A 10,689-nucleotide genomic window follows, 5' to 3' on the forward strand; every position below is an offset into this window, starting at 1 on the left:
GAGTGAAAGTCTTCAGCTGAAACAACCAATAGATCTATTTTACGCGCAGAGATTTTGCTCTCGGCAGTCGGCCCCTTTTTCTCATGGACTGGACTATGTCAGAATTCACAGCCAGTGTCACGTTTCCCACCTATCGCAATGTATGTTTAATGTCAGTCTTTTTCAGTCTCTTGTAATGTTAAATTATAAATATATTTTTATGGGTCTAAATGTCGTGTTGAACAGAAACGCTTGACATAGGTGAAGTATTCAACGGCAAAAGGAATAAGCCTAAAGATTCAAAAATATATTATACTGTAACTTCTATGTACTCCAATTGTGCATATGTTATCCAGTAGCCTACTACGTACCCGATAGGCTATTTACCACATTAAATGAACACGTTATCATTACTCAACTCATTACTTATAGTGTTTTTACTCGTTGCATGAGATAAATTGAAATGCAAAGTCTAGAAAAGTCTTGCAATAGTCGGCAGCCTATATTATTCTGAGCGCAAATTTCAAATGAACAGTCAAATCATTGTCGCGTCAAGTGATTTAGGAGCACATCCTCGGAGCGCTCTTCTGCCTCCGACGCAGTGTTTCTTCTTCCTATGTTTTGTACAAGTGCTAGTATATCGGTAGCAGCTTGATGTAATATTATATTTGCTGTCATTCCAGATTGATACTTCATCCTGAAAGTTGTTGGATATCTCTCCTGATTTCCCGCACCATCTCAAGCTTGGGTGAGGAACCGCGAAACTGCTGTCTACGTGGACTGGTGCTGAATTCTCCCGTCCGCCGGCCAGGACTTCTGCAAAATCCAGAGAGATGGCGACAAACGGTACAAAAGCAACCGATGGACATGTGCTAACAGAAGTAAACGAGGCACCGACATCCAACGATAAACCCAAAACCTTGGTTGTGAAAGTCCAACCGAAGAAGGATATTCCCGACAGAGAAACGTGGCAAGGGAAATTTGACTTTCTGCTATCTTGTGTTGGGTACGCAATCGGACTTGGCAATGTCTGGAGATTTCCATATCTTTGTGGAAAAAACGGTGGAGGTAAACACAACTTGCTGGATTTTTCCCCTGCTCTCTAAAAGAAGTGGAGTCTCAAAACTGGACTCGTCAATGGTTGCATTGTTCTGGTGGTTAATTTAAATAATCTCATTGGCTCGACAGTAGTTTTCCCCATCTGAATTCGCACAGGAATCTGCGCGCGCTATCTCTACTCATTTGCAGCGCAATCAAAGTGTTGTTATTGCTCATTGTTGATATCGTTAACTACATGCTAGCTTGTTGTGTCTTCAAATGTTTATTTGCCACTCATGCATACTTTTTACCATTTAATTCCTATTCAGGGGCCTTCTTGATTCCTTACTTTTTGACCCTCATATTTGCTGGAGTACCATTGTTTCTGCTCGAAACTGCCCTCGGTCAGTACACATCCGTTGGCGGACTTGGAGTGTGGAAACTCGCTCCAATGTTCAAAGGTAAACATGCAAATTTACTCCAAATATAGGGTACACAGCGTGGAAATTGTTGTGAAGGTCTCTTTCAAGCGCTGTTAATCCGTTAAAGCTACGGTTTGCGAAATTAGTAACGGATTAGATACAGGTTTAGTGTCACGAGGTTCACTATCACCAAATTCATTAAAAGTTTTATTTGACGCACCATGAGAATCGGAAAGCGCAGAACGCTTGTAAATTGCGTGTTGGTCCGTTTCTACCAAGTAAATATTTTCCTGATTCTGCCATCTCAGGTGTTGGCTGGGCTGCCGCTGTCCTGTCCTTCTGGCTAAACATTTATTACATTGTCATCATTGCCTGGGCCATTTACTACTTGTATAACTCATTCACCTCTGTGAGTATGTCGTTGCATATTGCATATTTTCTCCCAAACTACATACTGTACACTGCACCATTAGTTAATTGAGTTTATAACAAACATACCAGAAATTAAGCATAAATACACCTCACACACACACAAAAACACACACACACACATACACACACACACACACACGCACACACACACACACACACACACAAACACAGAGGGGGGGGGGGGGGGTGTACAGAATTAAAATGAAAAACAGAGCAATTAAAATATGTCATATTTTGACAATTGACAGGAGCTTCCATGGAAATCATGTGATAACCACTGGAACACAGACAGATGTTTCTCAAACTACAGCATGGCAAACACCACCAACATGACAAGTGCTGTTGTGGAGTTTTGGGAGTAAGACAAATATTTATCTATTGAACATTAATATATATTTATAAAGCAAGGAAATAAAAAAACTGTGTAGTCTGGAAGCAGTATTATTGTTGTCTAAACATGTTCCACCAAGATATAAGTAAGTATAATTATAAGTATATATACTTTTTTGATCCCGTGAGGGAAATTTGGTCTCTGCATTTAACCCATTCGGTGAATTAGTGAAACACAAACAGCACACAGTGAACACACAGTGAGGTGAAGCACACACTAATCCCGGCGCAGTGAGCTGCCTGCTACAACGGCGGCGCTCGGGGAGGATATGATGATATGATGAAAGCACAATCCATCCATGACAGGGAGAATTGTATTTTATGGAATTTGGCATAGCATATGTATATAGCTTTGCAAAAAGCATGGTTAAGCAGGGGTCTTATGGCAGAGTGGACTGAGAACATGCCAAAACTTGGTGTCCAATTCTTCAGCACAAAACAGTGAATCTTTATGTTTACTCTGCTAGACGTAATATGCATCAGATGACAGACGGACTGGATAAGCCAGGAGAGGTCCGAGTGCCGCTGGCCATAACACTGGCTATCGCCTGGGTACTCGTCTACTTCTGCATATGGAAAGGTGTGGGGTGGACTGGAAAGGTAGGAGTTAAGTCGTACGCTCTTGGGAAAATGCTATATTTACCATCTAAATGATGATCTTCATCACCGTTACACTCCATGTCATATTTCGTTTAACTGCAGCCTCTATTACCACATTTACAGACTCCAAACATTAGTAATTCATTATACTGCAAGACGCTATGACTTGAGGAGATTATCTTAACAGCTGGTTGTTACAGCAGCCTTACGCTATTGGTTGTGCCTCCTAGGTGGTGTACTTCTCAGCAACATACCCATACTTCATGCTCTTCATTCTGTTCATCCGTGGAGTCACTCTGCCTGGAGCGTGGGATGGGATATTGTTCTACATCACCCCTCAATTCAGCAAGCTCAAGGAGTCAGAGGTGCAGTATGCTGTTTCCTAAACGGATAGGGCCTATCTATAGTTGTTTGTGATCACAGGTGGCATCACATGGAGCCTAATCTTTTCTAATATCTCTTCCTGATTTTGCCAGGTGTGGCTGGATGCTGCAACTCAGATTTTCTTCTCCTATGGATTAGGACTGGGGTCACTTATTGCCCTCGGGAGCTACAACCCTTTCAACAACAATGTTTACAAGTAGGCAGCAATTGTAAGATTAAATCACAGGCATTTACACACCTATTAGCATAATTTCCTTGAGCCTGGTCTGTTAAATGGTGCTATCAAACCACCATATTCAGCTTGCAGCTGTGGCTTGTTATCATACAACTGTTAGCCTCTTTACGTAATGTATGGCTCAATAATATAGGTGTGTGGTGTGTGTTATACATATTATATTTCAACACTCTCTGTCAAACCATGTCCATTTCACTGTGAACACCTAAGCAATCAATAGCTGATTCAGCAGTAGTAAGCCATGCTGCTTTTTTTCTGCCCCACAGGGACTCCATCATTGTCTGCTGCATCAATTCCTTCACCAGCATGTTTGCTGGCTTTGTCATCTTCTCCATTGTCGGTTTCATGGCCTACATAACAAAGAGGCCTATTGCTGATGTAGCTGCATCGGGTAATGGCTACAGATAGGGCTTCTTTTTTATTTGGAGAGAGAATATCACATTTATAAATGTTATTATATGTTTATTAAATTAAAGGACATTAGATAATTTGTTACATTTCAAAATAGCAGGACCATATTTAAGAGCATGTCTCAAAGTTTCAGTACCAAACTAAGCCTCTGACTATCTGTTTTCAGGTCCAGGTCTGGCCTTCTTGGCCTATCCACAGGCAGTAACACAGCTACCTGTTTCACCACTATGGGCCATTCTGTTCTTCTCAATGTTGCTGATGCTGGGAATTGATAGCCAGGTAAAAAAAAAAAAAAACATCTACGCTTTTTATTCTTGCATGACTATTTGGTAGACCTGTTTTTTGCATCAGATTCCATTTAATGTTGATTACCTTGCTGTAATGCTTTAGTATCACATAGAGTTCTTTTGTGTGCTCAGTTCTCTAAGCTACAATATGTTGTCTGCAAAGCCACAATATGCTGTTGGTGATATGGATCTTTTTTGATACCCAAATAACTAACCTTTTGTTACCTAACTGCTTGTGTTTTCTCTTTAGTTCTGCACAGTGGAGGGCTTCATCACGGCTTTGGTGGATGAATTTCCTCATGCTCTAAGGGGAAGGAGAGAGCTTTTCATTGCCGGTGTCTGCCTGGTGTCTTATATTATTGGCCTGTCCAATATCACCCAGGTAAACGGCTTAGAAGAACCGCCCACTCCCCTGTAACTATGTGCTCCTATCACAGTCCTCTTGTTGGTTGCATAATACATTAGGTCACATGCAGCCATGAACTGATGTTCCCTAAAGCATACATTGTATTTGCAGATGACTGAAAGTGATGCTAAAATAATATACTTCAACATGGATTGAGTGGGTCCCTATAAACTCAGGGCTCTCAAACATTGTTTGAATTCTTTGAGTCTTTTACAGCTAATGTCTAGGCAGAGCTCTTATGTAATCACATAACTACAGATACAATAGCTATAAATATGCATAGAGACATGATTAAGCAAGAGGTAGCAGTAATCACAAGCTGCGACACAGGTGGGAGAGCTCTTCAATTGAGTGGTTACATTCACAGACAACTACTCCTACTTGTGTCATACATTTAGTGACCAAATAAAACAATAACATATAAGTTGTGACTTATGTATTAACACATGAACAGGGAGATGGGTATTTTACAGAAAGATGGGTATTTTACAGGAACAGTTGAAGAAAACTGGTCCATTTATCCAACTGTGCCCCATACTACAATCGTTCAGGTTATAAAACAATTTCCTTGACCACCACTTGCTGCACTGTGTTTCACCTAACAGTCAAGGTTGGCCACCATTTGCACTGTATTTGTTGCACTCTGTGTTTCTACAACACTACTGTATGTGTCCCCATTCTTTTGAGTCCTTCAAAGCTCACCTCACCAGTGTGTCATTCCATGTTCACCTGATATTTTCGGGTTTGTCTGTTTTTTGACTCCACATTTCACTGAAGGCTGTGTGTAAATGAGTAAAGGCAGACATGTTTGTCCACTGCTGGATCATAATCATGTGATTTTGCTGTTTGCTTTCACCAGGGTGGCCTGTACGTGTTTAAACTCTTTGACTACTACTCTGCTAGTGGAATGTGCCTCCTGTTTCTGGTGTTCTTTGAGTGTGTCTCCATATCTTGGTTCTATGGTGAGTTCCTGTTTCTGGTGTTCTTTAAGTATGTCGCCATATCTTGGTTCTATGGTGAGTTCACCCTCCAGTCAGCAGCTTTCTTAGGATTATATCTTGAGTCACTCGTCTTGGCTGTCCTGTTTGGAAGTCCAAGCATTGTGCCCAAGCATTACTTTGCTTACTTATCTTTATATTTGAGTGTGCTTACCTAGTCGTTTTGTATACGGACATTGATCAATATCTTTTGCAAGCATTTATTAATTTAGCAGACACTTTTATCCAAAGTGACTTACAGTACAGTACATACATTTTCATCAGAATATGTGTGCTCTAGGGACCAAAGCTACTAATAGCAATACCTACTACATTGATTGTATGGGCTTTTGTGAGGAAAATGTGTATCCTGTTTAAATCCATATAATTCATGGAAAAAATGAATTCCTCGCTTGGAGCCGTAAGAAACTTAATTGTTATGCATGACAGGGTTGATTATGCAAAATTGAAGAATGACTCTTATTAGCATTTATCAGAGGCAGCCAGTCCTCAGACGTCTTACCAGCAGTAATCTGAGGTTAAGTGGATATTTACATAATATATCAAGTGCAAGCTGTATTTTGCATGTTTTCTGTGTGGCAGGTGTGGACAAGTTTTATGGCAACATCGAGGAGATGATTGGATACAGGCCTTGCATTTGGTGGAAGTTGTGCTGGGTGGTCTTTACCCCTCTCATTGTCGCTGTAAGTACCGATATAAATGAGATATGTGTAAATGGACGCCATTGGCTGATTTTCTTTTATGTGTGCTGCATTCACAACTTACCAGCCAGTGTTATTGGCTATCTTGCTGGCCATTTAGATAAACATTTTTATTTGTATTTTTGCTGTAATATTTTAGTTTATCTTGAAAGTTAGCTAGTGTTAGCAGGCTATTAAAATGCAATGTTATCTATTAACAGCTGGACTAACAGCCTGCTATTTGGTTTAGCAATGCAGATGATTTACCGAATGGCCTCTTGTGTCCTTTGCCTTTGTGTCCAAATGTACAGTGTAGCAGAGGGAAAATAATGTCAACATGAAGACTATTTTGGGGTGCTGTGGGGCCACCATACCACAATTAGGCCCAAGTGCCCACAGGCGTTCAAGTCTGACCTGGGTCATTTTCCCGATCCCACCCCATCTCCCTCCCCCTCCACTCTCTTCCTGACCATCTCTTCACTGCCCTGTACAATAAAGACAAAAAGCTCCCCAAGACTTTTTATACTTAAACTACATGTATACTTAAACTACTATATTTATTTTTAAACTTAAAAATATGTCTAGACTATTTTGTCCTGGAAATACCAAAGGGTTATATACATTCAGAAGACAAAGTTGGCAAGATCACAAATATAAAATATATTTGCAATATAACACAACAATGTAATATACCCTCTCCGGCAACTCTTATTAAGGTACACCTGTTCAATTACTCATTAACGCCAATATCTAATGAGCCAATCAAGTGACTTTGAACGTGCCATGATTGTTGGTGCCAAGACGGGTTGATTATTTTGGTTTGAGTATTTCATAAACTGCTGATCTACTGGCATTTTTCACACACAATCATCTCTAGGGTTTACAGAGAATGGTCCAAAAAAGAGAAAATCCCCAGTGAGCGACCATTCTCTGGGTGAAAATGCCATGTTGATGCCAGGGGTCAGATAAGAATGGCCAGACTGGTTGGAGCTGATAGGAAGACAACAGTAATTCAACCCACTTGATAAAAAACACAGAAGAACGCAAGATCTTTGAAGACCCTCTGATTTCCCATATCTATGTAAATGTATGGCTCCATTGTCTGTGTTGTAGGGTGTTTTCCTCTTCAGCGCGGTTCAGATGGTCCCTCTCACCTTGGGGGATTACGTGTTCCCGAAATGGGGACAAGGTGTGGGCTGGTGCATGGCCCTGTCCTCCATGGTCCTCATTCCTGGGTACATGGGCTACATGTTCCTCACACTAAAAGGCTCCTATAAAGAGGTAAGTACATCCTGCTGAGTAGGCTACAGACAATCGAATGACTAGGTCAAAGATCAGATATCTGTTCAAGTTTTTACCAGTTATACCGGTGATGAAAGTTGTCATATTTGTGAATCAATCAGAATACTAGACAGGAGTTACTGACTGATGTTGCATTAAGCTACTTTCCTTGAAAACAAGGTTTAGGTTATTAGGTAGTAGTTCCACTGAGGGCAAATTGATCATCCACAAAATTACGACTGATGATGTTTGCGTTTTCCTCAGCGTCTTCGGATAATGATTCAGCCAACAGTACTAGTGAAAGCCCAAGAGAATGGGCCGGAGCAGCAACCGGACAACTCCAATCCTGCCAATGAGGAAGCTTACATCTAAGTCCCCATTACACAGGCCAACACCCATGCAGAAAAAAGTAATCATGGTTGAACACAGCCAAGGACTTCCATGTCTAAAATATAATCACCTACCTCCTAGGGAAAAATGTGACCAACCTGATTAGATTTTTTTTTTCATTTGTGAAAAAGACAAAAAAGACAAACTACCAAGCAACGTTTTAGTGATAGTTTGTATATCATATGCAAAATGTTAGTCTTTCTAAAATGTTACATAGTAACCAGAGAACTACTGTAAATTTAAAAAATGATGTGAATTGGAGGCCCAATGTGATTCAACACTGCTGTGCTAATATAAAATATTTACATGTAATTAATCTATTAATTATTGTAAAAAGGAACATTTAGAATAGAATCAGATTGTATTTGATTGTATTTGAGTAAAATACAGCAAAGTGAAGGCGAAGTTACAAGGCACATAAATGCAATACAGTGATTGCATAATGGAATTGTTTTTGACCTATTCAAGCAATGACCATTACGGGAGTGTGCAAAAGGCAAGGCCAAATTTCATGATGTATGTATACTTCTATGTAGCCTGACTATCAGTCTTTTCCAAGAAGTGCAGTTTACAGACCTTTTTCAGTAAGTTTGAGGGTGTCCCTTAAAAAGCACAAGGCCAGTATGATTTAGTACCTGCCACAAAAGCAATTCAGTATTATGACAGACTGTTACAACTTTATCTTTGTTTTTTAAAGACAAATATGACTTTGTATGTTTTTTAGATTCATTTTAGGGTGTTTTGTATGTAAGAGTGAAAAGGACCAAAATCATACTCATACAGTGGGGAAAAAGACGAACACCACCTAGATTTGGATTAAGAGTTAGTTACGCTACATGTCATTGCAAAGCACAGGGTACAAGGTCTTACCACGTAAGCATTTTTGGCAGTGTCCATTTTGAAGTTACTTGCTTAGTACATTAGTGTGCCACTCCTCAGGAACAAAGGTGGAAGTGACCAAATTTTTTCCTGAAATTTGGAAGGCATGACAAGGCCTTCAGCCAACAATTGAATTTAGCAGAAGCCATAGTCTGTTTACATGACTGTGCAGGTTAACAATGCCGGTTTACAGAGGACATCTTAGAGATGAACCAGCAATTTTTGCCAACAAGGACAAGCCAACATGTTTTTTTTTTAGTTTCTTTTATTTGTTTTTAAGAAAAAATAAGTTGTTTGGCAATAAATATAGTTATAATATATTCATATAGAGAGTATATATAGGTTTAAATCAGAGTTTACTGCTTGTGTCCCTACAGTATTTCCTAACTTCACCAGATAAAAGCACAAATCTTTAATTCCACAAGGTATTGAGATTGCATTGCAACAAGGAAAATGTTAGTTTGCTTCTATGGCAGCTACACATGACAGGGATCTGGTTCAATTAGTCATTTTGTTCTCTGCAAAGATATCTAAGTAAAATGTGCAATCGATAATGTTCGGTGATTTTGTATAAAGGTACCATACTGCAGTTTTCTCTCTGAACAAAAATGTTGTAAAACTGTACTGTGTAAAAGATGTAACTGTGAATGTTTGTTTGACCTATGATGTTTTTGTCTAAATGTTGAAGAATCTTATCGTTATTATTTGCTGTTTTCTGCAATAATACAATGATCTCAGAAACTAAAGCACATATCTTTATGAAATGTAAAAATAATGTCAATAATAATAATAATAATAATAATAATAATAATAATAATAATAAATACAATTACAGATACTATGTCTAGTCAAAGAATATTGTTTTGTATATTTCTAACTGTTTCATGGGCCTACTGTAAAATATTATATGTAAAAAATATAATACATGTCTTTAGATGGTGTTATATAAAAAGCATGATTGCCATATATGTTATCTGAAAAAATAAAGAATTATAGATTATATAATGTGCTCTCTCTTATATGTGAAGATTGCATTAATAATTGTTTTATAATGTAAAGGTTATACTTAAACTTTGGAATACAAAATTAAATTATTGATCAGCTCGCCATGAGATCGCTAGAACTACTGCAATATTAGAGGATGTATTAAAATTTCTTCAAATTGAGCAAAAACTGCTTAGGTACTCTGTGTCACGAAAATTAATTTGTGTTTTGGTCACAGTAACCGGTACCATATAGTGGAAACAGCCAAAGCTACTCAGATTAAACTACACAACACTTTGGACAACATTGTTTGAATATCTTTTTCTTTTTCCCTCTAGATATTCTGCTTCTGAGCAACATGACAGTGAATTTAGTCAATCTTGTAATCACTCACAGATAATGGCACCAATGTCAACAAAGGGGCTTAACTACCAGATGCAAAGTATCTGCTTTACTTCCTAAAACTAGACTATTAAATACACTGATATAAAAAAACAGGGTCATGTGCAATCAAAATCTTACCAGACAGAGTTCCAGTAACTGTATTATTGGTGGACTAATAGAATGGGCAGCTTTGCAACTTCTTAACTTTGCATGATCCCGATCATGCTCATAGCGTGAATGCGCTTGTACTGCTCTTAAGACGCTCTTAAAGGAAGCTGTCCACGTTAATAGTTCTGAAATATCCTCTAATTTGGTGATGTCAGGTGACTGCATGTCACATCTACCGAAATGTTGGATCTAGGCCTACACATTAATTCACTTCAATACAAAAGTAGAAAAACTTATTTTAGTAATTAGTTAAGATGAACCTAGATTGTTGCACCGTTTTCTTGTTTGTTGCCAGATGTATGCCCATATTAGGCTCAGGCTATAGCCTGCTCAGTAGGCTA

At 38.8% G+C, this 10,689-nt stretch overlaps 1 protein-coding gene across 1 annotated transcript; it reads left to right on the top strand.

The window, feature by feature from the left end:
* The first annotated feature begins 812 nt into the window (after window positions 1–812).
* slc6a1b (solute carrier family 6 member 1b) lies at window positions 813–7,915 on the top strand. The gene is made up of 14 exons (XM_076269016.1): window positions 813–1,047; window positions 1,347–1,478; window positions 1,748–1,848; window positions 2,120–2,229; window positions 2,729–2,861; window positions 3,092–3,226; window positions 3,338–3,441; window positions 3,747–3,871; window positions 4,058–4,170; window positions 4,429–4,560; window positions 5,444–5,546; window positions 6,165–6,265; window positions 7,376–7,543; window positions 7,808–7,915. Exons 1-14 carry the CDS (start codon window positions 813–815, stop codon window positions 7,913–7,915), a joined length of 1,800 nt encoding a protein of 599 aa, XP_076125131.1.
* The last annotated feature ends 2,774 nt before the right edge of the window (window positions 7,916–10,689 follow it).

Source organism: Alosa pseudoharengus, unplaced genomic scaffold (genome assembly GCF_046254945.1).
Source record: "Alosa pseudoharengus isolate Yale_2024_CS ecotype anadromous, Long Island Sound unplaced genomic scaffold, YU_APseudo_1.1 YU_APseudo_1.1_scf_5, whole genome shotgun sequence".
NCBI classification, from domain to species: Eukaryota; Metazoa; Chordata; class Actinopteri; order Clupeiformes; family Clupeidae; genus Alosa; species Alosa pseudoharengus.

Excerpts from the sequence above, each read along its gene's own strand:
- slc6a1b (XM_076269016.1), top strand. The coding sequence starts at position 813 with ATGGCGACAAACGGTACAAAAGCAACCGATGGACATGTGCTAACAGAA. Across the intron at positions 1,048-1,346 it reads TTGTGGAAAAAACGGTGGAG|GGGCCTTCTTGATTCCTTAC; the intron begins GTAAACACAACT and ends ATTCCTATTCAG. Across the intron at positions 7,544-7,807 it reads TAAAAGGCTCCTATAAAGAG|CGTCTTCGGATAATGATTCA; the intron begins GTAAGTACATCC and ends CGTTTTCCTCAG.